At 40.8% G+C, this 27005-nt stretch overlaps 1 protein-coding gene across 1 annotated transcript in view; it reads left to right on the plus strand.

The window, feature by feature from the left end:
- LOC124712340 (DNA repair protein RAD50-like) overlaps positions 1-27005 on the plus strand; it is a 191942-nt gene that overhangs the window by 20766 nt on the left and 144171 nt on the right. Inside the window, exon 6 of the mRNA XM_047242635.1 lies at positions 19745-19916. Within this exon, the coding sequence (XP_047098591.1) occupies positions 19745-19916 (172 nt within the window). The remainder of the gene's footprint in view (positions 1-19744; positions 19917-27005) is intronic.

A 27005-nucleotide genomic window follows, 5' to 3' on the forward strand; every position in this document is an offset into this window, starting at 1 on the left:
AAATATGCTAATTTGATGCCCTTTCATGTGAGACAATGAGTGGATAAACTTACTTTTCCATCACAGCAAAAAGTATTTTGATTTTCAGATGTGTGCGTCAGTTAGCAGAAGACCTGTTAACCCCTAACTCGCGAGGTGACTTTTTCTGTGAAGTATACCACAAGGTGGGGATCTCCAGGACCCCTATGTTTAAACTGAGATTCAAGGCTAAAATCATTTGAAATTTTTAATTTATCCTATATACAATTTATTTTTACAATCATTTAAGTATTGTTTAAATGCTTCTAGTTTACTTTATTGCACTAAACAAAGCCTGTAGCATTTTTATCACACAAAAGCACATAATTTTGTGTGGTTTATTTAAACAGTACACTTAAATTGACTGGTAAAGTGCTGAATTTTACATTCTGAAAATTATATAATCTCTGTAGCAAGTAAATTTCCAAATAAAACTAAATTCCATGGTTTAAATTTTTGCATAAAAATTCCACCTGATAGGTACAAAAAGAAAGTCTGTCAAATTGACATTCATTGCTGGGAACTACAGTTCTCTTATCACTCAGAACACATTTGATTTTAACAGACACTTTAAGTATTTCATTGAAGAAACAGACAGATCCCATAACAACTTACCTGACTTTTTCCTCTGAATGATATTCTTGATCGACAGCAGAACTGTGATCACTAGCTAATATAAAATAGTCATCTTTTTCATTTATTTCTTGATCTGTGTTACTACCACCTACCTCCGTAGACCGAACAACAATTTCATCAAACTCTAGAAAGTTAAAAATGACACATTCATGGCAACATATTTTGAGCTATACGGTACCCTACTGAAGAAAACAGGTACATAGTTCACGAGGCATGGTCTAGTAGACTCCAACATGTATCAAATAACACATGTCAACAATAAACACAGAAGGCGATAATGCAACCGACAACAAAACATCGTAGGCTTGGCAGTTTAAGGAGGATAGGCGGAATATAGAAGCATTACACCACAACTGACCTTGGAGAGCGAGTTCGAAAATTTTTGTGCGGTCTGAGAGACCACACCTCGTGAATTAAGGGCTGAAATTTTTATTTTATTAGAAAACTTATAATCTAGGGAATTATTTAAGACCAAAATGTGGTTCCCTGCAGGTTGGAGAAATATGATACAATCATTTTTCCACATCCTCACAATCTTTCTGTAATCGGAAACTGAGATACATTAATATTTTTAAAAAAATTTCTTTGTGACATAACTGCTTAAATAATTACATCTGTTGAGTATGTTTTTCTCTTAACTTACAAAAAAAATTCCAGATTAAAAGCCTCATAAACACTTGAGTTATGGCCATTTATGTAGATACGTACCATTTTGCATTGATATTCTTGCAGAGCCTAGTTATCAGAATAGCACTACATTTAAAATTCAATATAAAATAAAGTTGTAGTCTGAGACCAAAAAGATTTTGCAGAAGTTTCTGTGTTATAAGTACAAGCAAATGTGCAAAGTTTTGTGAATCTCTGAGATAGAGGGTTACAAATCCTTGAATTATTGCATGTATTCATGTGGAAAGACCCTGCACATTTCAATGCTGGGCCACCAAGAAGTGTCGGCATGCGAACCATTCAACGAAACGTCATCAATATGGGCTCGTGGAGCTGAAGGCACACTCGTGTACCCTTGATGACTGCATGACACAAAGCTTTATGCCTCATCGGGTCCTGTCAACACAGACATTGAACTGTTGATAACTGGAAACATGTTGCCAGGTCAGAAGAGTCTCTTTTCTAATTGTATTGAGTGGATAGACGTGTATGGGGATAGAGACAACCTAATGAATCATGGACCCTGCAAGTCAGCAGGGGACTATTAAAGAGGGTGGAGGCTCTGTAATGGTGTGGGGCATGTGCAGTTGGAATGATATGGGACCTCTAATATGTCTAGATATGACTCTGACAGGTGACACCTGTCTGATCATCTGCATTCTGTCTGATCGCCTGCATCCATTCATGTCCATTTTGTATTCTGACAGAACTGGGCAATTCCAGCAGGACAATGCGACACTCCACACGTCCAAAATTGCTACAGAGAAGCTTCAGGAACACTATTCTGAATTTAAACACTTCTGCTGGCCACCTAACTCCCCAGGGATGAACATTATTGAGCATATCTGGGATACCTTGCAATTTGGTGTTCAGAAGAGATCTCCACACCCTCGTACTCTTACGGATTTATGGACAGCCCTGCAGAATTCATGGTGTCAGTTCCCTCCAGCCCTACTTCAGACATTAGTCAAGTCCATGCCACATTGTGTTGCGGCACTTCTGCATGCTCGCGGGGGCCTTACACAACATTATTCAGGTGTACCAGTTTCTTTGGCTCTTCATTGCATTGTATTTTGTTGTGTCTGTCTTTCATGAAATGCTACAGTCCTAAAATACACTCCTATTGTGTACATAATAATCTTGGTTTCCATTAAGCCGTTTGTTGTGTAATGGAATTACTTAAGATTATTTCACTTCTATCCATGTTTGTCAATGTGAAAACTGCCTAATTGCACCATGGTGTAGACCAGCTCCATCAGGTTCATGCGTAGTGAAGCACTGCGGTGTTCAAAACAATCCTCAGATTGATGACGTCAATATAAATGCACTGTTTATTTACCTTGACTAATATAGTTGTTATTTTACTACTCTTTTATTCTTTTATTTGCAGTTCACCCATGACCAAAATGTTACATTTGTTTACAATAAACATACCATATGTCAACTTCTCAATCCAATGTGGCTATCAAATCAAGAGTTGTTTTTCACTCTGGCCTGTGTAAACACAGTGTTGCCAGGCATAAATCACAATACAGTGGAACCCAAATATACATCTACATCTACATTATAACAGCAGAGGAGAATGATTGCCCGGTCACAAGCCAAAAAAGACCGTCTCACACTGCTATTCTGTGTCAAAGCAAGTGGTGATTTGAAAATTAAACCACTACTTGTTTACTACCATTCAGAAACTCCACAAGCCTTCAAGAAGTGTAAAGTACAGAAGAGCAGGTTAAATGTGATGTGGACATCCAACAACAAGGCTTGGGTGACACGTGATCTTTTTTGTGATAGGATCAATGAAGTGTTTGCTTGTATGAATCTGCCACTCCATGTCTTGTTTGTTATGGGCAATGCTCCTGCCCATTCTCCAGGCCTACAAGACCCCCTCCTTGAAGAATTTCAATTCGCCAAGACCCAGTTTCTGCCTCCCAGCACCACCCTGTTACTTCAGCCTATGGAACAGCAGATTATTTCTAAACTTTAAGAAGCTCTACTCTAAAGCTCTCTTTCAGCGTTGCTTCAAGTAGACTGAAGCTATCAATCTCACTCTCAGAGAGTTTTGGAAATATTTCAGCATTGTTGCTTGAGTCAAGATGATCGAAAACGTGTGGGAAGGGGTTACCAAAAGAACACTCTCTTCCACTTGGAAGAAGCTTTGGCTGGAGTGTGTTATTGAATGTGACTCCAAGGCATTTGAGCCCGTAGTAAACAAGATTGTGTCTTTGGCCAAGAGCATGGGACTACAATCACAATGATATCGATGAGTCTGTGGAAGATCAAAGCCAAGAAATGACCACCAAAGAGCTTATGGAGTTGCAGTGTGTTTCTCAGCAGGAAGTTTTGGAGAGGTGTTCTTCAGAGGAGGAGGAGGAGGCGGTAATTGCAAAGCAGCAATCTTCTGGAGCAATAAGATAAATGCTGACACTGTGGGATTCGGTTGCATTTTACATTGAAAATCATCACCCACATAAAGCAGAGGCTACACGCATTACAAATTTACTGGATGATAATGCTGCATCGCATTTTCACGTCTTCCACACATCATCCTCCATTGTACAACCTAAGATACAAAGCTTCAGATTATTTTTGTCTGCATCAGATCCAGCATCTGAATTTCTCTGCGTGCTCACAACCAGCACCTGTGTAAGATAACATAGAGCTATCACATACGTGCTTTTCTTAAGAGGCTCATTTTTGTTCTGCCCCTTATTCTTACTACTTTGTCTTCAGCATAACAATTATTTACTCAGCGGGCCATTTGGATGTCTCAGCAAAATTGAGAATTTCCTGAAAAACTGATATAGAAATTCTGTTTTAAATTAATTGCAACAAAACCCTGCTTATACACTTTTCAAGGGACTTCAAAAAATTGCGGGAAATTAATTTTTAGGTGGTAAGAGTTTCACATAGGATCCCCTCCTTGGGTTTTATAGCTTACGCATGATGTGTGTACTTGATAGGCATCAAAATACTTGCCAAAGATTTGTTTATTATTAGTAAAGGTTATATGAATTTTGTACTATGTTTGCCACTGATGTAACTAAAGCTGGTAACTGTCTGGGAAGTAGAAGCATTTGGTTTAATTTTATTCATCGTAATTGATAGTTTTGGCAATGCCTGCAACTGTGTCATTAGTTGTTTCTGTAATGAAACACTGCACCAATTGTATATAATTTTGTGTGTTGCACGATGTGTTCAGAAAATTTATTCTCATTGTAAAAGTGCAAATATTGCATAAGAATTTTTGTATAATGCTTCTGTGTGTGTTATTGTGCCTCTCTTGCACTATAATCATCTTTTTGAGGGTATAATGTACTGTGTCTTCTCCATTATGCAGAAAACCGCATGTAGACAAACCACTACTCACACTGTTCATTTGTGAAACATCACAGAAAATGCTTGCATAAATATTTGCACTTGAGAATGAGACTAATTATTGAAATGCATTGTGCTGGGCACAAAAAAATAACATAAGTGGTGCAGTGTTTCATTTTAAAACCAGAAACATTTGAGCAACGCCAAGTAGAGCTTGGCAGCAGCAGGAGACGAAGCACAAATAGTTCTGACATTACCAATTCAGATCTGCTAAGTAGAGCATCCTGATGTCAAGAAACTTAACCACATAATGTTTGTAATCACTACTTTAAGGCCAATGCCCTGCCAGCATCATGCACCCCCAGGGGGCTTGCCACTCTTTGGTGGGTTTGTGCTTGGCTACCATGGGGCTCCAGCTTTTGCAGCACCTTTTCCCTTCCCTGCTGCATGTCTGCCCTTGCTATTCATTTCCCTTCCATTGGGAACATGTCTGAGATGTTTTCGGAAAGGTGTTCCATATTTTCAGTAGCTGCTGTCAGAACAGCCGCTCCTTTTTTCTTTCTTTGTTTCCCTTCTCCTATCCTCCTTCTGCTTCAGCGTTCGAGGTTCCTCTGTTCCTTCTTCTTCCCAGTGCTTTCCTGAAGGCCAGCCCTTGTATCTTACATGTCATAGATGACTGGGTAACACGTAATTCCCAGTCCCAGGTTGTCAGGCACGGTTCACATGTTACAGGCCAGGCCCAGGGAGGGCCTGAACTGCTACATTCCCAAATTGTTGGTTGGTCCCTCTGTCAGGTGTTTATGAGGTGTGATCTGAGGTGTCAACAATCACCTAAGGTGGGTGCGCCCCTTAGGAGGGGTACTCCGATTTGGAAGGAGCGCGGCATTGGGATTTTCTCGCAGTGAGCCAATCATCATATTCACAGTCAGTGTCTATTAAATGTAAACGGAATGAGGCTAACGATTTGAAGACACTCAGAGTTGCGCCACAGTTCCTCGTGGTTTCACTACTGAAGACAGTCAGTCCTTTGCTATGGTAAACCTATTTATTATTCAGAAAGGTGTTGATGCAATAACTGGCCCTTTGAAATCCTGCTGTCATTTACACTATGGGACTTTGCTTTTGGAGACTACTTCTGATTCACAAGCACAGCTGCTTGCAGCTTTGCTCCTCCACGGCTGTGCTGTTTGAGGCTCATCGAATGCTGAATTCTTCCTGTGCTGTTATTTACACTAGGCTGCTAAGTGGTCTGACCAAGGCAGAAAGCCAAACTTACCTCTCTGATAAGGATGTCATTGCAGTCAATCAGGTGATGAAAGAGATAGGTGCGTCCTTACTGACCACACAAATTCTTTTTCTCACTTTTGATAGAGTGGTGCTTCCATCAGTGATGAAAGCAGGTTATGAAGTTGTCACATGCTGCTCATTGGGAATGATGTTCATAGTGAATCCATCTCCCTGACTACCTGGCTGCAAGCTGTTGCAGTCCACATTTTCCTTCCTCACTTGACCTTTTCACTTTGTACCATTTACATCCCTCCTTCATTCAATATCACCAGGGGAGAGCTCTTTCAGTTTATTGGGCAGCTCCTTCACCCCTTTCTGTTGCTCAGTGACTTTAACATGCACTGTCCCCTTTTTTGTTCTCCCAGAAATTTTCACAGATATGCCCCCTTGGCTGACCTTCTCAATCAACTTAACCTCATCTGTCTTAACGCAGGAGCACCCATGCTCCTTTCAGACTCCACACACACTTATTCCCATTTGGGCCTCTCCTCCTGCACTGTCCCGCTTGCCCATCGTCTTGAGTGGTCCATTCTCTCTGACTCGTACTCAAGCGACCTTTTCCCATGTGCTATCCAACTGCTGACTTCTACCCCACCAATGTGCACACCCACATGGCAGCTTAGTAAGGCCGACTGGAGGCTTTACTCCTCCTTGGCAACCTTCGACCAACATGATTTCTCCAGTTGTGATGACTAGGTAGAACATCTTACAAATGTTATCCTTACTGCCTCAGAATGTTCCATTCCTTGCACTTTCGCTTTACCAATTCATGTTCCGGTCCTTTGGTGGACTGTGGTATGCAGCAATGCAATTTGCAACCATCATCCTATGACAGCAAAGTGCATTCTTTACAAACAGTTGCGTGCACAGTGCCGTCGCATTCTTCGGGATAGCAGTAAAGCTAGCTGGGTTTCCTTTACTAGTTCTTTAACAGTTCCACTCCTCCTTCAGTCGGGTGGGCCAACCTCTGGGGCCAAGATCTATACCCAATTTCTCGCCTGACAGTAGTAGATAATGTCATAGTCAGGGTGTATACACTCTGGGACAACTGGGAAATCCAGAAAAAAACCGGACATTTTTTCATCCGGGAGAAAACTGGGAAAAAGCCAGAAATTTTTTAGAATTCAGGGAATTATTTTGTGTTTTAGTTTTCAGTTAAATTTTCGTAATTTTGGCTGGTAGGAACTGATGATACTCTAATGTCTGTCAATAGCAAAATGTGTCCAACGCTATGGGACGAAGACTGTGTAATACTTCATAACAACAAACTGCTTGTGATGAGCGTGATGTCACAGTTTCTTGCAATAGGTTCATTTGAGCACTTTTCAGCGGGTTCAAGCGCATTCGTAGTTGAGTTGCATATGAGCAGTACCTTCTCCCCCTTCTGACTACTTGAGGTGTGGCTATTAGTGATTTTGCTTTTTCCTCTTCATTTCAAGCTCTCATATCATAGAAAAACTAAACGGATTTCTGTGGCCGGGAGGTATCAAGTGAATTAAAATACATTCGCATCATTACAGAAGGCTAAAAGATGTTATTAATGCGTTTTCTGATTATTTTATTTCCGTGTTTTCGGCAATCGACCTTGCAAAACAGTGAAGTTATTTTTGTCAGTTTGCTAAAGCACTTTCACTTTTATTTATCTTTTCCACAGAGGCAGTCAGTTTATTTGAAATTAAGTATTGCAATTCAAACTGTTAGGTAGTTTCAACTGTTTGCTGAATTTCAAGTGCATGTCTTCGTCTTCTGACACATATGGCGGTATGCCATAACGAACCTAACATGAGATAATACAATACTGGTACGCCAAGAAAATTTACGTTCCAAAAACCACACTGAAAAGCTTAATATCAGGTTGGGATCTACTTCATTGTGAATCTGGATATATGAATGCGCACTTTAAGCCGAATTATGCATTTTAGTATGGTTTACCAAATTCTGATGCTCTTCGAGTAGCCTATGATGTTCTGTTTCTTTTATGATGTAATGTAAGTTAATGCTTTATACGTTTGAAGATACGAGCTTCCTATGTCATTGTAGGTGCACACATGCAGTAACTTCTGTTTTGTGACACTTTCTGGCAGCTGTTGAAACGAACCTGTTTCTAACAGGTCATGGGAAAATATTACAAATGTTGGTTTGAGAAGCATTAGTGTCAAAGTAAATTTCCTTTTAGGCGGCATGAATTATGTTACGTGTGAGAATGTTGTATGAATTTATTAAATTTGACTCTCATTTCAAACTTAACACTTTGAGGACCAGCCAGTTAGAAGAACTTCAAGCCCAAAACACCGAGACATTTATTCATTATTTAAAATTTTACTGGCACATTTGTGTGATGTATCTTAAAGGGTAACACGCAAAAAATGACCAAAATTATATGTATACTATATGTACTCTATGTATATTAATTTAAACCATTAACTTTTCCTATTTGTGCGTTCACGCTACTTAACAGTGATGTTGTTTGTCAATAGCAACATCACATGTCCTAAGCTCTGAGTATCTGCTGTCATTGGCTGGTGAGATCACATGACATGAGCTATGGTTACATTACAAAAGCACATCACAATCTTGATTTCAATGTTTCAGAAACTAACATGCTGTGTTTGGTGGAATTCGAATTTACACTTTCATAATACGAAGGTGTAAGGTACAGTGAAGCGACTCTAACAGCCTCTCCTGTACAAATGTCAACCTCACCTACCCGAGTTGCAGCTAAGGATTGCTGCACGGTACACCCTGTTATTGCTAACGAGGCTCTGACGACCGAGTGTTTCCCGGGATAAGGAAACGCCCCCTATCAAGTGCCAACGGTCTCAAAGAGAGCGGATGAGCGGATAGAGGCAGGGCACTCTCTTGTCCTTGGAGTGAGAAATTGCTCCTAAAGGCGGAAGAACTTCACAGTCAACGGCATAGGATGGAGAAGGCAACGGGAAACCACTCCATTAAAGATCACTCAAGATATCCCAAGAATCAGTAGCGCACCATGCCAGAATCTTCTGTTAAACATAAATCCGGAGTAATAGTCCCCCAATCGGATCTCCGGGTGGGGACAATGGAAGGTCAGGCAAAGTTGAAGAATACACTAAAAATAGCAACATGGAATGTAAGAACACTCCTCCAATGCGGGAAATTAGAGAACCTCAAACTAGAGATGGACAGAATGGGAACAGACATAATAGGAATATCTGAGATGCGATGGCCTGAACCAGGAGACTTCAGATCAGGAAATTATCGTATCAATCATACAGGTACTAACCAAGGAACAACTGGAATCGGTGGAGTTGGAATAATTCTAAAAGGAAAACTCGGGAATCTAGTCACAGGATATGTGCAATTTAACTCTAGGATAATACTAGTCAAAATTGGAACCAAACCAAAGAACACGGTAATAGTACAAGTCTATATGCCGACATCGGCAGAAGAAGACGATGTAATAGAAACAGTGTATGAAGACATCAACAAAGTTATAAATTATGTTAAAGGTGAAGAGAACTTAATTATAATGGGAGATTGGAATGCTAGTGTTGGAGAAGAGAAAGTTGACGGAATTGTAGGGAAATATGGTCTAGGAGATAGAAACGAAAGAGGAAGCCGGCTAATTGAATTTTGTGCCAAAAACAAGTTGGTCATAGCGAACTCCCTTTTCAACCACCATAAAAGAAGAAGGTACACGTGGAAAGCCCCAGGAGATACTAGAAGACACCAAATCGACTATATATTAGTAAAATCGCGTTTTAAAAACCAAATCAAGGATTGCAGAAGCTACCCGTCTGCGGATATTAATAGTGATCACAACCTTGTAATGATGAAATGCTTACTCAAACTCAAGCGATTAGAGAGAAAAACGAACAAAGTATGGAACAGAGATAACCTAAAGTCTGAAGAACTAGTGATCCCTTATGCACGGAAAACTGATGAGATGGCATCAAACATTATTCCCGGGAGTACTAACGAGGAGTGGAAACAAATCAAAGAAGGCATACATAAAGCAGCAGAAGAATTTATTGGGAAAGCCAAACCTGTAAACAGGAAAGAGTGGATAACACCTGAAATAATTTGTCTAATGGAAGAAAGAAGACTATACAAAAATGCCTCTGACGAGCAAAGCGAAAACAAATATAGAAAGCTTAGAAACCAAATAAACAGAGAATCTAGGAAAGCAAAAGAAAATTACCTCAACAGCATTTGTAAAGAGGTGGAGGAAAACATGGTTAAAGGAAAAACTGACTTGGCCTACAGAACAATAAAACAAAACTTTGCTAAACGGAAAGTAAAATCTTCAGGAACTATAAAGAACAAAGAGGGCAAGGTACTATTTGGATATGACACGCTGAAGAGATGGCAAGAATACATTGAAGAGCTATATCAAGGAGACCCTCTAACAGATAATATGATAGAATTAAGCGAAGAAGTAGAGAAAGAAGAACTAGGGGACACAATTCTGAAAGATGAATTTGAAAAAGCACTAAAAGAACTACCAGATAAGAAAGCGGCAGGTGTTGATGATATACCTTCTGAACTAATTAAGAAATCAGGAGACAAAATGAAAGCTACATTACTGCAACTCATACAGAAAATATACAAAACAGGTGAAGTTCCTGAAGACTATCAGAAATGCATCATATTCCCCATACCTAAGAAAGCATCTACTATGGACTGTGAAAACCATCGAACACTCAGTCTTCTTTCACACGCATCAAAAATTCTAATAAGAATAATTTTGAAAAGAGTTGAAAACCAATTGAATAGCACTCTAAGTGAAGACCAATTCGGTTTTAGAAGCGGTGTAGGGACGAGGGAAGCAATCTTATCTTTAAGACTAATAATTGAGAAACAAATTTCCAAAAACAAACAAGTATTTATAGCCTTCGTAGACCTCGAAAAGGCATTTGACAATGTTGTATGGCCAGAAATGTTTAGAATTCTGAAGAAGGCTGGTCTGAAATATAATGATAGAAGGATAATCTTTAAAATATACCAAAATGAAACAGCCTTAGTTAAGAAGGAAAACAAAGAAGAAACAGCAAGAATAAGGAAAGGAGTGAGACAGGGATGCCCACTATCTCCAGTAATTTTCAACGCATATATCCAAGAAGCAATAGACAAAATAAGAGAGAATATTGAAGTAGGAATAAAACTTAACGGAATGAAAATAGATATGTTGCGATATGCAGATGATATCGCCATAATTACAGAAAGGAAAGAAGATTTAGAAGCCGCACTCAATGAAATGGAAAACACCTTAAAAGAACAGTATGGAATGAAAATAAATAAGAAAAAGACTAAAGTGATGGTGAGTGGCGCCCTGAACTACAATGAACCCATACGAATAACAATAAAGGGAGAGAAACTAGGGCAGGTTACAGAATTTAACTACTTAGGTAGCAAAATAACAGCAGATGGAAGGAGCAAAAGTGACATTAAAAACAGAATACAACTTGCCAAAATAGCATTCAATGGAAAAAGAAACTTACTGACGAGTAGAAATGTTAGTTTAGACGTAAGAAAGAGAGTCATGAAAACCTATGTGTGGAGTACAGCCCTTTACGGATGTGAAACTTGGACTAGTGGAAAAGAAGAAAAGAGAAGATTAGAGGCATTCGAAATGTGGTGCTACCGGAGAATGGAAAAAATCAGCTGGCGAGACAAGGCTGCAAACGAAGATGTCCTCAGAAGAGTGAAAGAAAACAGATCTCTTTGGCGAAATATACAGAAAAGAAGAATAACCTTCATAGGTCACATTTTACGGCATAACAATTTCATTAAGAGAATATTAGAAGGAATCATTGAAGGAAGAACTCGCCGAGGACGACCTAGATTAAGCTACATTCAACAAGTAATAAATGACATCGGGTGCCAGACCTATGCAGATATGAAGAAGAAAGTTGACAAAAGAACGGAATGGCGTGCTGCTGCCAACCAACCTGTGGGTTGATAACCGAAGAAGAAGAAGAATACGAAAATACGCAGTAGGTGAGAGAAAGTATTCTGTCACTTAACAAGGAAAAAGTGTATTTTCACCGCGGCAAAAGTGTATTCTCTCTCTCTCTCTCTCTCTCTCTCTCTCTCTCTCTCTCTCTCTCTCTCTTTTCCCCTCCTCCCCCCCCCCCCCCCCCCTGCATATACACCCTGCGTAGTGAACCCTACTGCTGTCTCCAGCACCTTGGGCTGCTATTTTGTGGAGATTTTGAGCTTCACCTACTATCACCTTGCCTTCCTCCATCGGAAACAAGTGGAGGAGGCTTGGACAATACCTTTCTCTTCTCATAATCACGAGTGTTACAATGCTGCTTTTATTATGAGGGAGCTAGATCCTGCTCTCACTTCGTCCCAATAGTCCACCCCGGGGCCGGGTGGTGTTCACATTCAGATGTTGCGGAACCTTTTTCTTGTGGCAAGCACTTTCTCCTTCATACATACAATCGCATCTGGGCAGAGGGCATGTTTCTCAGACACTTGTGCGAAGCCACTGTCACACCCATACCTAAGCCCAGCAAGGACAAACACTTTCCTTCTAGATGTCACCTCATTTCTCCACCAACTGTGTTTGCAAGGTATGACTCGTGCGTGGCTGGTGTGATGGCTCGAGTCTCACAGTTTACTAATCACTGCACAGTGTGGATGCTGAGTGTACCATTTTGCAGTTGATGATATTGTCACTTTGTCGACCCATGTCATCAATGGGTTTCTGCAGTAATACCATACTCTGGCCATGTTTCTCGATTTGGAGAAAGGCTATGACACCTGTTGGAGGTATCCTCTGTACTCTTTACACATGGGGCTTCCATGGCCTCGTACCCCATTTCTTTCAAGAATTTTTAAAAGACTTGAGTTTTCAAGGTATGTGTGGATTCTGCCTTGTCAGACACCTTTATCCAGGAAAACGGTGTGCCTCAGGGTTTCATCCTGAGAGTCTCATCCTCTTTGTTATTCCCATTAACCCTATAATAGCTGTCTCCCGCTGGGTATCTCTGGCTCCCTTTTCATTGACGATTTTTTAATCTATAGCAGTTCTCCATGGACTCGTCTTCTTGAATGGCCTCTTCAGGGATGTTTGGTTCATCTTTACTCGTGGAGCATCGACAATGGCTTTCACTTTCCTACTAATAAATCCCTTTGTATGAATTTCTGACGGCGCAATTGGTTTCTTCCACTGTCTTTACATCTTGGGCCTGTTGCTCTTCCGTTTGTTGAAACTACAAAATGCCTGGGCTCATCCTCACTAGGAAACTTTCTTGGTCCTCCCACATGTGTAACCTGGCAGCCCGCTGTACTCAGTCCCTTAGTGTCCTAAGTAGTACTTCCTGGTGGGGAGCAGATCTGACTACCCTCCCCTATTTGAAACTAGACTGTGGGTGTTTCCTTTATCATCTGCACATCCGTCCCTTTTATGCCATGTCAAGACAATCCACCATTGTGGTATCTGTTTGGCTACTGAACCCTTTTACACTAGCCCAGTTGAGAGTCTGTATGCTGAAGCTGCTGAACTATCGCTATCATGTGACTTTCTCCTCAGTAGATACGTGTGCCATCTGTCTGCCATGCCTGGTCACCCATCCTACGCTTCCTTCTGCAATGACTTTCTTGGCCGCCAGTATGGGGCGCGCCTTTCGTCTCTGTCACCTCTTGGAGTTCGCTATCAGCTCTTGCTCCAGCAGCTTAACTTCATGCCACCTGCCACGTTCCCGACGAGTGAACCCTTCACCACCTTGGATTCATGCGGCAGGCCGTGTTCATCTTGGCTGCCGTTTGCTTCCCGGGAACACTACTCTGGTCTCACTCGATTGCCATAAGTTTCACGACCTTTGCACGAAACTTTATGATGGTACCTTTGTGTACGTTGACAGCTCTCGGACTGAGTGTGGTGTCGGGTATGCCTTCGTCATTGACAGTGAGGATTCTCGGAATCTGCTTCTGGAACACTGCTCAGTATTTGCAGCAGAGCTCTTCACACTGTATCTGGCCATGCAGTACATCCGGTGACACAGGCTTTTCAATTGCGTCATCTGCTCCAATTCTCTCAATGCCCTTCAGAGCCTCCGTGTGCTGTACACCATTCATCCCTTAGGCGATGGGTCCAGGAAAGCACTTGTTCACTGTTGAGGGAGCCATTGTGATGTTTATGTGGGTTCCTGGTCACAATTGTCTGACAGGGAACAAAGCTGTTGCTGCTGCTGCTGCTGCCAAGGCTGCAGTCCTTGTACCTCCGTCCTCTAGTTCTTCCATTCCCTTCGATGATCTCGGTGTTGCCGTCTGTCGGCAGGTGGTGTCACTTGGGCATCACCACTGGTCCTCCCTTCATGGGAACAAGCTCCAGGGAATTAAGCCTCTCCCAGCGGCTTGGACGACATCCTCTCGGCCTTCTAGCCCTGAGAATATTTTAGCTAGGTTGCATATTGGGAACTGGCTTTTCAGCCATTGGCATTTGTTAAGTGATGCTCCCTTATCACTTTGTGCTCATTGCCCTCAACCTCGGACGGTTCACCATTTCCTGATGGAATGCCCTTTTTTTAACCACTTACATTCTCGTTTATGTTTGCTGTCTGAGTTATTGGCTGTTTTAGTGTATGGAGCGTGGACTGTTGACCATGTTTTACTTTTTATTCATCGTATGTGAATGACATTTAATCTTTTGTTCAGGACCTGAGTGTTTCTGTGGCGTATTTTATGGACCTTTCTCCTTGTTTTTAACTGTCTTTCCTTCCACCGATTGGGCTTAACTTGTAGTCATTTTTAACTCCTTCTTCTCCTTCTTCTTCTTCTTCTTCTTCTTCTTCTTCTTCTTCTTCTTCTTCTTCCTCCCCCATGTTCTACGGTTCTGGCATGGGCACATATGACCCTAGTTGTTTTTGTGCCCTAAAACAAAACAGAATCCGCACTATGTTACGTCAAATAAGGTGGTTTTTTTTTTCCTCCATGAACATTATTCCATGAAGTGTAAATTGTGGAAAAATTATAAACTTTTCTTGCGGAAAATAAATAAATAAATAAAAAAAAAAAGCTGAAAGCAGGATGAAATCCTTTAAAGAATTATAGACACATGTTAATGCATAAAAAGGTATAAGTTAACGTTGTGAACATAGGAAATTTGATGGGAGGGATAAAAAAAAAATGTTGTAAGTGGCGGGAAAAACCTTAATTTTTTGAACGTAAAAGCGGAGTTGTAATGTAATATTCTTTTGAGGCTATTATTACAAAAGTTTACATAATTATCCTACTGAGCAATCTGTAATGGACAGAACAGTCTTCTCTCTTTTGTTCTTGTGGTCTTTAGTTGGAAGACTGGTTTGGTGCAGTTCTCCACATCCTTTTCAATCTGCTTATTATGTCCATGTCTGGGTCTCCCTCTACAATTTTTACCCCCGCCCCACATTTACCTTCACTGCCAAGTAGGCTATTCCATGATGTCTCTCATTTTCAGTGTCAGCTGAGCCCATCTTTTAATCAATTTGTGTGCCATAAATATCTTTTTTCATCAGTTTGGTTTAGTATCTCCTCATTAGTTATTTTATCTATCCATCTGATCTTCAGCATTCATCTATAGCACCAAATTTCAGAACTTCCTATTGTCATCTTGTCTGAACAACTTATCATCCAAGTTTTATCTCTGTACATGGCTATACTCCCGACAAAAACCTTCTGAAAAGTCTTCGTAATTTATATTAGATGTTAACAGTTTCTTCTTTTTCAGAAATGCCTTGCTTGCTATTGCCAGTTTGCATTTAAATCCCCATTACTTCGGCCATTATCAGTTACTATACTGCCCAGATAACAAAACTCATATACTACTTCTAATTCCTTCAGCATTGCCTGTTTTGAGTACATTCCATTACCCTTGTTTTATTTTTATTGATGATTATCTTATAATCTCTTTTCAAGACACTATCCATTCCATTCAACTGCTCTTCCAGCTCCTTTTTTTTTTTGCATTCTCCTGTAAATAATTATTGTTAATATTTTGCAACCATGACTTATCAAACTGATGGTACAGCAGTATTCACAATCACCTGCTGCCTTCTTTTGAATTGGGCTAATTGCATTCTTCTTGAAGTCGAGGTATTTTACCCAATTTTTCTCATGGACATAAATTCTAGTCTCCCTAGGCTATTGTTACAAACTATCTTAATAATGCTACCGAGTAATCTGTAATGCACAGAATACATCCTGTCTTATGAACATAAATTCTGGTTCATCACTTTTGCAGCAATCAACAACATTTAAGTCAGATTACTTTTAAGTTCAGTTAATACCAAGCACAAATTTTCTTGTACTAAGATTCCTCGCTTTGAATCAAGCACTAGTCTTTCCATTTATCATTCCTCTAAACAGGTTTGCATAGTAGTAGCAAATGATAGATGCTTAGCGGTTAACACTCTTCTCATGATAGCTTGAAATGGCCAAATGCTGTGATATCAAGGCAGCACATCTTACAACTTGAGCAATTGCGACAGATGTTTCTGCACCAGATATTTTACATTTATTAGAAAACCATAAATTGAAGTTTCTTACCCACATGCTTTCATTTCTTATGTAACCAAGGTGATAGTTGCACAGCTTTCTTTACTTAGTGTCATCAGAACTGCATGTTAGTGCAAAGCACAAATTGTTCAGTAGAAATCAATTTGTTACCTGATACTTAGGTCTTGTAAAATAAAAAGTTGTGAAATGTACGGAAAATATAGTGTGTTCTTTTGGAACACTTAGTAATTGTTATAATGGCTTTGTGTTGTTTTTCTGTCCATTGCTATGTATGGTATCTATTAGGGTTGAGTACAATACTTGTCGTCTCCAAAGATGAGTAGTTCTGCTCATTGTGTGTCAAACAAAATGCCAGTGACAAATTTGAGAATCAGTAGTAAACCTAAGTCTGAATCTCGTGGACCTCAAATATTGATTTAACACCAGTTGTGAAATCTCTCCCTTACACTAGTTCCATTATTTATGTTATTTTACAAATTATTCATTTGAAATATGATAATTTACTTGGTCAGTTCTGAAGCGTGACTAGTGTTGCAATAAATAAATAAAATAAAAGTGGTATGTTTTTAATAGCAGCAGAATTTGATAAGTAAAGATATAAATGATACTCAAGATTTGATCAACTCATCCAGAATACATATTATTACTCTCCATGTATACGGACTGATTACAAATTGCACTAGTTAACAAATTTAAAAATTTTTTCTGCATCTTGTTGTAAATGGGTGAATTTACCAAATTTTGGGGTGCTGAATACACTGGCAAAATCTGTTTTTCTCTGACATCACATGTCATAGATACACAGCAGAATAAAAAATGTTAATAGCGAAAATTGACCCAGTAAATGTCTGAAGATGGCCTTGTAAACCGAAAACCGATTAACAATAAAAATAATATTGTAGAACAAAAGCAAACTGATGCTTTTCATTTATTATAATGTTGTTCTACCAAGAAGATTCTGTTAACAAATCATAGCAAGTCCTTGATTAGCATGCATTCACTTTCTCATGCTGTTTGCAGTGAGGCACAATGTGATTGATTTCAGAGGAGAGATATTATCACTTCGAAGAATTGTAATTGTTTTTGGAGGAGAGATACCGTATTATCACTTCGAGGAATGAACTTGTCTCCTTCATAGCAATTTTCCTCAAAACTTGCAGAACATCATAGTCTATTAACATATGTACTAAGCTTCATGCTCACAAACCCTTGCGTGCACAGACGCCAAAACATTCATAAGAGCTTGACCAATATAAAAATGAGTAAAACTTTATGGTTAACCTACAATAGAGGAAAGCACAGTGCATGCTATCGCGCACTTGAACAATTGGTGGCAGTCCCTTTTGATCTATTGGGGGTAGGGGCAGCTGCCAGTCAGATATTTACCAAGGAAAAGTTTTGGCATCACGTTAATGCCATCTTCAGGCCTTATGCACCCTGTATATAATCAGATATGCATATCTGCGCGCATTTGTGTGTGTGTGTGTGTGTGTGTGTGTGTGTGTGTGTGTGTGTGTCTGAGAGAGAGAGAGAGAGAGAGAGAGAGATATGCAGCTTCCCTTCCAGATACATTGATGCATGTGTAACAGGAACCATCAATACCTGGATTCATTCCAACTTCCCCCCCCCCCCCCCCCCCCCTCACACACACACACACACACACACACACACACACACACACACACACGCGCGCGCGATTCATGGAATCGAGGTATTGACGGCTCCTAATATGCACCTGAAGATGGCATTAGTGAAATGCTGAAACTAAACTGGTCGTATACATAAAATAACAATTTCAATATATACTGACATACATTATTAGCAAACAAAGAAAGAATAGATAATACCAAAGAAGGAAAGTTGCTACTCACCATATAGTGGAGATGCTGAGTCGCGATAGGCACAATAAAAAGATTCACACACTCATAGCTTTCGGCCATTAAGGCTTTTGTCAGCAGTAGACACACATACACACACTCATGCAAACACAACTTTCAACACGTCTGCTGTCTCAGAGAGCTGAAACTACACCCCTCCTACTGTGGTATTCTGCTGTCCACCGAACCTACACAATATACTCGCCCATCCTTACACAACCCCTGCCCCCAATCCCTTACCTCATAGCTCATACCTCTGTAATAGACTTAGATGCAAGACCTGTCCCATACATCCTCCTACCACCACCTACTCCAGTCTGGCCACTAAAATCACCTATCCCTTCAAAGGCAGGGCTACCTGTGAAACCAGTCATGTGATTTACAAGCTAAGCTGCTACCACTGTGCTGCATTCTATGTAGGCATGACAACCAACAAGCTGTTGGTCCGCATAAATGGCCACCAACAAACTGTGGCCAAAAAACAAGTGGACCACCCTGTTGCTGAACACGCTGCCAAATATGATACCCCTCATCTCAATGACTGCTTCACAGCCTGTGCCATGTGGATCCTTCCCACCAACACCAGCTTTTCAGAAATGCGCAGGTGGGAACATTCCCTGCAATACAAACTACGTTCCCGTAACCCTCCTGGCCTCGACCTTGGTTAGTCACTGTCCTCGCTCATCCAGCCCTCTCCCTGTTCACATTCCAGCACTACACAGCCATCATTTCACCGCCACACCCAGTCTTTTAATTTATTTTTATTTTTATTTCTCTCCTTTCCGCTACTTACCCCCTCCCCCCTCCGCACCTTCTCTCCTGCCCTCCGTCTAAACTGCAACACTTCACTGTCCGCCACTCCCACCATTCTATCCCTCCCTCTCCCTGCCCCAGCCTCCTTCTTACCCCCACCCAGTCACCACTCCCATCATGCACTGGTGCTGCTGCTCGCAGTGTAGTTTCAGCTCTCCAAGACTGCAGACGTGTCTGCAAGTTGCGTTTGTGTGTGTGTGTGTGTGTGTGTGTGTGTGTGTGTGTGTGTGTGTGTGTGTGTGTGTGTGTCCTGCTGACAAAGGCCTTAATGGCCGAAAGCTATGAGTTTGTGAATCTCTTCATCTCTTTATTGTGCCTATCGTGACTCAGCATCTCCGCTATATGGTGAGTAGCAACTTTCCTTCTCTGGTATTGTTACATTCCATCCTGGGTTTTCCATTGTTTGAAAGAAAGAATAAATAAATACATAGTTTATGCTGTGATGAAAACAGTTTAATGCTGATTTTCTGTGTCATCTATGTTCCTAATAAAAGTTTAAATTTAGCAAAGAAGATATGCTTTATGGGAGTATATGAATTATATTGTTGTTATAAAGATTAGATGTATTTTATCCATAGCCTATCACATCCCCTGCTCTGTGTTTATGTTTCTTCTTTGAGTGTTGTATTTTGATTTGCTTTCAGATGGAGATTGAACTTCAGCAGATATCTAGGGATGAGGAGCGAGTATTGGAAGAAACAAGCCAAGAGCAGATGACTCTTGGAAAACTTCAGAAAGAGGAAGAAGATCATAATACTCGAATAGATGCACGCAATAAGAATCTACAGAGATTGGCAGAAACATTTCAAATAAGAGGTGTGAATATAATTGTTATTAATGTTACTTCATTCATGGTCATTAGTAAAAGCTACGATGATAATCATCTTATAGAGTGACCATTGTGATAATCAGTGTTTGAAAATGAAAGGTTGCTCTGTTTTTTGTTTCATTCAGAACAACAGAAAACACTCTTGGAGAATTTTTGAATAAAGAAAAATGTAATAGAGAGCTTGCATGGCCATTGAATGACCAAAAAAAAAAAAGAATTAATAATAAGATACTTCTTATATATCTTTTAAATCTTCAGGGAAAAAATACTTTCCTGATCTCCAAAAATTGCGAATTTGTGTCTTTGAACTGTGCCTCTCTCTGATGAGCATCCTTCTACCTTTGCAAACAGCTACAGAATTGTTTCATTTTGTATTAGATTTTTGGGACATATTTCCCTGCCTGTGATATACATTTCTACTCTCTTCAAGCTCTGTCAAACTTCCTGCCTCTCAGTTCGCCAGTGCAGAACACATACTCACCATTGCTTCTTTTGAACTCAAGTTAATTTTTGTCCCAGACCTCAGTCATTAATTGTGTTCAATCTTTGACTCTGATATTCTTCCTAACTAATTCCTACTCAATAAGATGACTATAACACTAACACAATACTAGTAGGTGATCAAGAGACTACGCTGATGACACAGAATTGGCAAATGTAGAAAGTGGGTTATGGGAGGTGGACATTATTAAAACAACATTTGAGTTCACATGCATTAGAAGACAGTGTACGACATACACACATGCGCTCTCTCTGAGTGTTTACTGCCTACTTCTTGCCATACCAAGTGCTTAATCTGTTAAACTAAAATAATATGGAACAAATTGTTTCATAATTCAGAAAATTAATATGTCAAAGCTTTGAATATGGATAGTACGATAGCACATCAAGCTAGTATGGGCAACATAACAATGAATTTTGCGATAATGGGCATGTAATAACACACCTGTTAACTTAGACAGTTATTACAAAATTTTTGTACAACATTTTTCCAACACCAAAACTACAATTGCCACATCTTAAGTACCTGAAGAAGCAGTCGCTTAAGGCTCTCAGTATTTTAAAGTGTCTTAGCTGACAGGATTTGTCTGCTCCTATTTTACAGGCCATTTGTGCGATATCGGCTCAATTATGGGTGCACGGTGTATGGGTCAGCGAGGCCCTATTGAAAGATGTTGGAAATGGTGCACCATGAAGGGATTCAGTTGGCCACTGGGGCATTCAGAACAAGTCTCACACCAAGCCTCTGTGCAGAGGCTGGTGCATCACCATTTCATGTCAGGTGACGGATACTTACGGCGCACCAACTATATAAAACACTGTCCCCACCATACACACTTGCATACCATACCATTGCTCGGCTTCCACTGGCATGGCTTTTCCATAACCAGCAACAAGCAACGAGGCCCTAAGGGACTTGCGCACAGGATTGCCTTTTAGAGATGGAAGTGGTTGGTCATAATGTTTTATGTTGGGGTTGGAGCAGACTTCCACCCGAGACTTCGACTTATTTTAGATTTGACTAATTTTAAGGAAGATAGTACACCAGATTTTACATTCCAGTCTCTGTTTTCTAACGTTTTAGATATGCATCACGGTTTCACAGTTGTTTACACTGATGGCTCCAAACAAGTAGTGTTCCCTGACCATGTCACTAGGATTCGCATTCCTGACGGGTATACCATTTTTGCAGTGGAGCTCCATGCAATCCTGAAGGCACTGGAGCAGATGCATCATATTCAGAGCAAACAGTTTCTCATCTGCTCCGATTCCCTTAGTGCCTTACAATTGTTACGGGGGGGGGGGGGAGTCATTCCAGATGTGGAAAGGGTCCTTCCGAATACCATGAAGGGTGCAGGGTGCACCCATCTGCAGGTGGTCGCTCATGTCGGCACCAATGATGTGTGTCGCTATGGATCGGAGGAAATACTCTCTGGCTTCCGGCGGCTATCTGATTTGGTGAAGACTGCCAGTCTCGCTAGTGGGATGAAAGCAGAGCTCACCATCTGCAGCATCGTCGACAGGACTGACTGTGGACCTTTGGTACAGAGCCGAGTGGAGGGTCTGAATCAGAGGCTGAGACGGTTCTGCGACCGTGTGGGCTGCAGATTCCTTGACTTGCGCCATAGGGTGGTGGGGTTTCGGGTTCCGCTGGATAGGTCAGGAGTCCACTACACGCAACAAGCAGCTACACGGGTAGCAGGGGTTGTGTGGTGTGGGCTGGGCGGTTTTTTAGGTTAGATGGCCTTGGGCAAGTACAGAAAGGGCAACAGCCTCAACAGGTGCGGGGCAAAGTCAGGACATGCGGGGACCAAGCAGCAATCGGTATTGTAATTGTAAACTGTCGAAGCTGCATTGGTAAAGTACCAGAACTTCAAGCGCTGATAGAAAGCACCGAAGCTGAAATGGTTATAGTTACAGAAAGCTGGCTGAAGCCAGAGATAAATTCTGCCGAAATTTTACAAAGGTACAGATGGTGTTTAGAAAGAATAGATTGCATGCAACCGGTGGTGGAGTGTTCGTCGCTGTTAGCAGTAGTTTATCCTGTAGTGAAGTAGAAGTGGATAGTTCCTGTGAATTATTATGGGTGGAGGTTACACTCAACAACCAAGCTAGGTTAATAATTGGCTCCTTTTACCGACCTCCCGACTCAGCAGCATTAGTGGCAGAAAAACTGAGAGAAAATTTGGAATACATTTCACATAAATTTTCTCAGCATGTTATAGTCTTAGGTGGAGATTTCAATTTACCAGATATAGACTGGGACACTCAGATGTTTAGGACGGGTGGTAGGGACAGAGCATCGAGTGGCATTATACTGAGTGCACTATCCGAAAATTACCTCGAGCAATTAAACAGAGAACCGACTCGTGGAGATAACATCTTGGACCTACTGATAACAAACAGACCCGAACTTTTCGACTCTGTATGTGCAGAACAGGGAATCAGTGATCATAAGGCCATTGCAGCATCCCTGAATATGGAAGTAAATAGGAATATAAAAAAAGGAAGGAAGGTTTATCTGTTTAGCAAGAGTAATAGAAGGCAGATTTCAGACTACCTAACAGATCAAAACGAAAATTTCTGTTCCGACACTGACAATGTTGAGTGTTTATGGAAAAAGTTCAAGGCAATCGTAAAATGCGTTTTAGACAGGTACGTGCCGAGTAAAACTGTGAGGGACGGGAAAAACCCACCGTGGTACAACAACAAAGTTAGGAAACTACTGCGAAAGCAAAGAGTGTTTCACTGCAAATTTAAACGCATCCATAACTTCTCAGACAAACAGAAGCTAAACGATGTCAAAGTTAGTGTAAGGAGGGCTATGCGTGAAGCGTTCAGTGAATTCGAAAGTAAAATTCTATGTACTGACTTGACAGAAAATCCTAGGAAGTTCTGGTCCTACGTTAAATCAGTAAGTGGCTCGAAACAGCATATCCAGACACTCTGGGATGATGATGGCTTTGAAACAGAGGATGACACGCATAAAGCTGAAATAAAATACTAAACACCTTTTTCCAAAGCTGTTTCACAGAGGAAGACCGCACTGCAGCTCCTTCTCTAAATCCTCGCACAAATGAAAAAATGGCTGACATCGAAATAAGTGTCCAAGGAATAGAAAAGCAACTGGAATCACTCAACAGAGGAAAGTCCACTGGACCTGACGGGATACCAATTCGATTCTACACAGAGTACGCGAAAGAACTTGCCCCCCTACTAACAGCCGTGTACCGCAAGTCTCTAGAGGAACGGAAGGTTCCAAATGATTGGAAAAGAGCACAGGTAGTCCCAGTCTTCAAGAAGGGTCGTCGAGCAGATGCACAAAACTATAGACATATATATCTCTGACGTCGATCTGTTGTAGAATTTTAGAACATGTTTTTTGCTTGAGTATCATGTCGTTTTTGGAAACCCAGAATCTACTATGTAGGAATCAACATGGATTCCGGAAACAGCGATCGTGTGAGACCCAACTCGCTTTATTTGTTCATGAGACCCAGAAAATATTAGATACAGGCTCCCAGGTAGATGCTATTTTTCTTGACTTCCGGAAGGCGTTCGATACAGTTCCGCACTGTCGCCTGATAAACAAAGTAAGAGCCTACGGAATATCAGACTAGCTGTGTGGCTGGATTGAAGAGTTTTTAGCAAACAGAACACAGCATGTTGTTATCAATGGAGAGACATCTACAGACGTTAAAGTAACCTCTGGCGTGCCACAAGGGAGTGTTATGGGACCATTGCTTTTCACAATATATATAAATGACCTAGTAGATAGTGTCGGAAGTTCCATGCGGCTTTTCGCGGATGATGCTGTAGTATACAGAGAAGTTGCAGCATTAGAAAATTGTAGCGAAATGCAGGAAGATCTGCAGCAGATAGGCACTTGGTGCAGGGAGTGGCAACTGACCCTTAACATAGACAAATGTAATGTATTGCGAATGCATAGAAAGAAGGATCCGTTATTGTATGATTATATGATAGCGGAACAAACACTGGTAGCAGTTACTTCTGTAAAATATCTGGGAGTATGCGTGCGGAACGATTTGAAGTGGAATGATCATATAAAATTAATTGTTGGTAAGGCGGGTACCAGATTGAGATTCATTGGGAGAGTCCTTAGAAAATGTAGTCCATCAACAAAGGAGGTGGCTTACAAAACACTCATTCGACCTATACTTGAGTATTGCTCATCAGTGTGGGATCCGTACCAGATCGGGTTGACGGAGGAGATAGAGTAGATCCAAAGAAGAGCGGCGCGTTTCGTCACAGGGTTATTTGGTAACCGTGATAGCGTTACGGAGATGTTTAATAAACTCAAGTGGCAGACTCTGCAAGAGAGGCGCTCTGCATCGCTGTGTAGATTGCTCGCCAGGTTTCGAGAGGGTGTGTTTCTGGATGAGGTATCGAATATATTGCTTCCCCCTACTTATACCTCCCGAGGAGATCACGAATGTAAAATTAGAGAGATTAGAGCGCGCACGGAGGCTTTCAGACAGTCGTTCTTCCCGCCACACACCGTTGGGTGGCTTGCGGATTATAAATGTAGATGTAGATATAGAACTTGTTTGATTGCGGTCTTTTATGGCATTATTAGGTCAGGGCTCTAGTAATTTTGTTACACTACAGCCATGAGTAATCAGTTCTAGAAATAGCAGTGATGGAATGAAAACAATATCCTTATAGCCACACTAGCATTATAATTGTAATCTGAAAGACAGTGGTGGTGGTTGCTTTGTATTTGTAAAGCAACTCTGCATCCAAATAAGTGTGAGTACCACAAATGTTGAGAGTATAGGGGAAGGAGCATTTAGGATGGATATGATACAATTCTGAAGGTGGCAGGGGTAAAATACAGGGAGCGAAAGGCTATTTACAATTTGTACAGAAACCAGATGGCAGTTATAAGAGTCGAGGGGCATGAAAGGGAAGCAGTGGTTGGGAAAGGAGTGAGACAGGGTTGTAGCCTCTCCCCGATGTTATTCAATCTGTATATTGAGCAAGCAGTAAAGGAAGCAAAAGAAAAATTCGGAGTAGGTATTAAAGTTCATGGAGAAGAAGTAAAAACTTTGAGGTTCGCCGATGACATTGTAATTCTGTCAGAGACAGCAAGGGACTTGGAAGAGCAGTTGAAGGGAATGGACAGTGTCTTGAAAGGAGGATATAAGATGAACATCAACAAAAGCAAAACGAGGATAATGGAATGTAGTCAAATTAAGTCGGGTGATGCTGAGGGAATTAGGTTAGGAAATGAGACACTTAAAGTAGTAAAGGAGTTTTGCTATTTAGGGAGTAAAATAACCGATGATGGTCGAAGTAGAGAGGATATAAAATGTAGACTGTCAATGGCAAGGAAAGCGTTTCTCAAGAAGAGAAATTTGTTAACATCAAGTATAGATTTAAGCGTCAGGAAGTCGTTTCTGAAAGTATTTGTATGGAGTGTAGCCATGTATGGAAGTGAAACATGGACGATAACTAGTTTGGACAAGAAGAAAATAGAAGCTTTCGAAATGTGGTGCTATAGAAGAATGCTGAAGATAAGGTGGGTAGATCTCTTAACTAATGAGGAGGTACTGAATAGGATTGGGGAGAAGAGAAGTTTGTGGGACAACTTGACTAGAAGAAGGGATCAGTTGGTAGGACATGTTTTGAGGCATCAAGGGATCACAAGTTTAGCATTGGAGGGCAGCGTGGAGGGTAAAAATCGAAGAGGGAGACCAAGAGATGAATACACTAAGCAGATTCAGAAGGATGTAGGTTGCAGTAGGTACTGGGAGATGAAGAAGCTTGCACAGGATAGAGTAGCATGGAGAGCTGCATCAAACCAATCTCAGGACTGAAGACCACAACAACAACAACATGATACAATTGGAGTGTAAGCACTATTATATGTTGGTGGATGTAACATTTACTGAAGAATTGTTGAGCTATTAGTCATTTAGTTGTAGGTAGGGTGTGAAGAAAGTGTTTCGACATTTATGAAAGGAATAGATGAACCTTGCATATTAAAAAAAGCAGTGAAGTTAATTTTCCTCACAGAGCAAAAGGACATAGTGGTTAACACACTATGTTTTACGGAAATCTAGTCCCACTTTATTTACTGTTATCAATAGAAATGACTGTGTCTCAAAATTTTTGATGTCAGAATTAAGACAAAATTCAATAACTTACTATTGTGGTGGACAAACATGACCCACTGCTACAGTAAACAGACATGCTATAGAACACCACCTTGGTGATTGTTACATGGCTACTATAAAGGGGAGCTGATGAAAATAACCTTCCTTAAATTATGTAAGTTGCAGACAATTGGGTTGAAATGATAGCTTGTATTACATGAAAAGGTTCACTCTTCAACTCGGAAACTTGTCATGAGTACGAGAATCCAAACATACACATGTTGTCATTGAGTAGCTATAAAGTTCATATAGTCCACACTGCCCATAAATGTTCCACTAATGAGAGAAACTCTACTCAATCCGGGTTGGCTGAAGCTAGAACACTTCTTTCTGATCTCAATGATGACACCCGTACACACTGTGTTTCCGCCCATGGCACATTCTCAGTAGTAAACA

Source organism: Schistocerca piceifrons, chromosome 8 (genome assembly GCF_021461385.2).
Source record: "Schistocerca piceifrons isolate TAMUIC-IGC-003096 chromosome 8, iqSchPice1.1, whole genome shotgun sequence".
Taxonomy (NCBI): Eukaryota; Metazoa; Arthropoda; class Insecta; order Orthoptera; family Acrididae; genus Schistocerca; species Schistocerca piceifrons.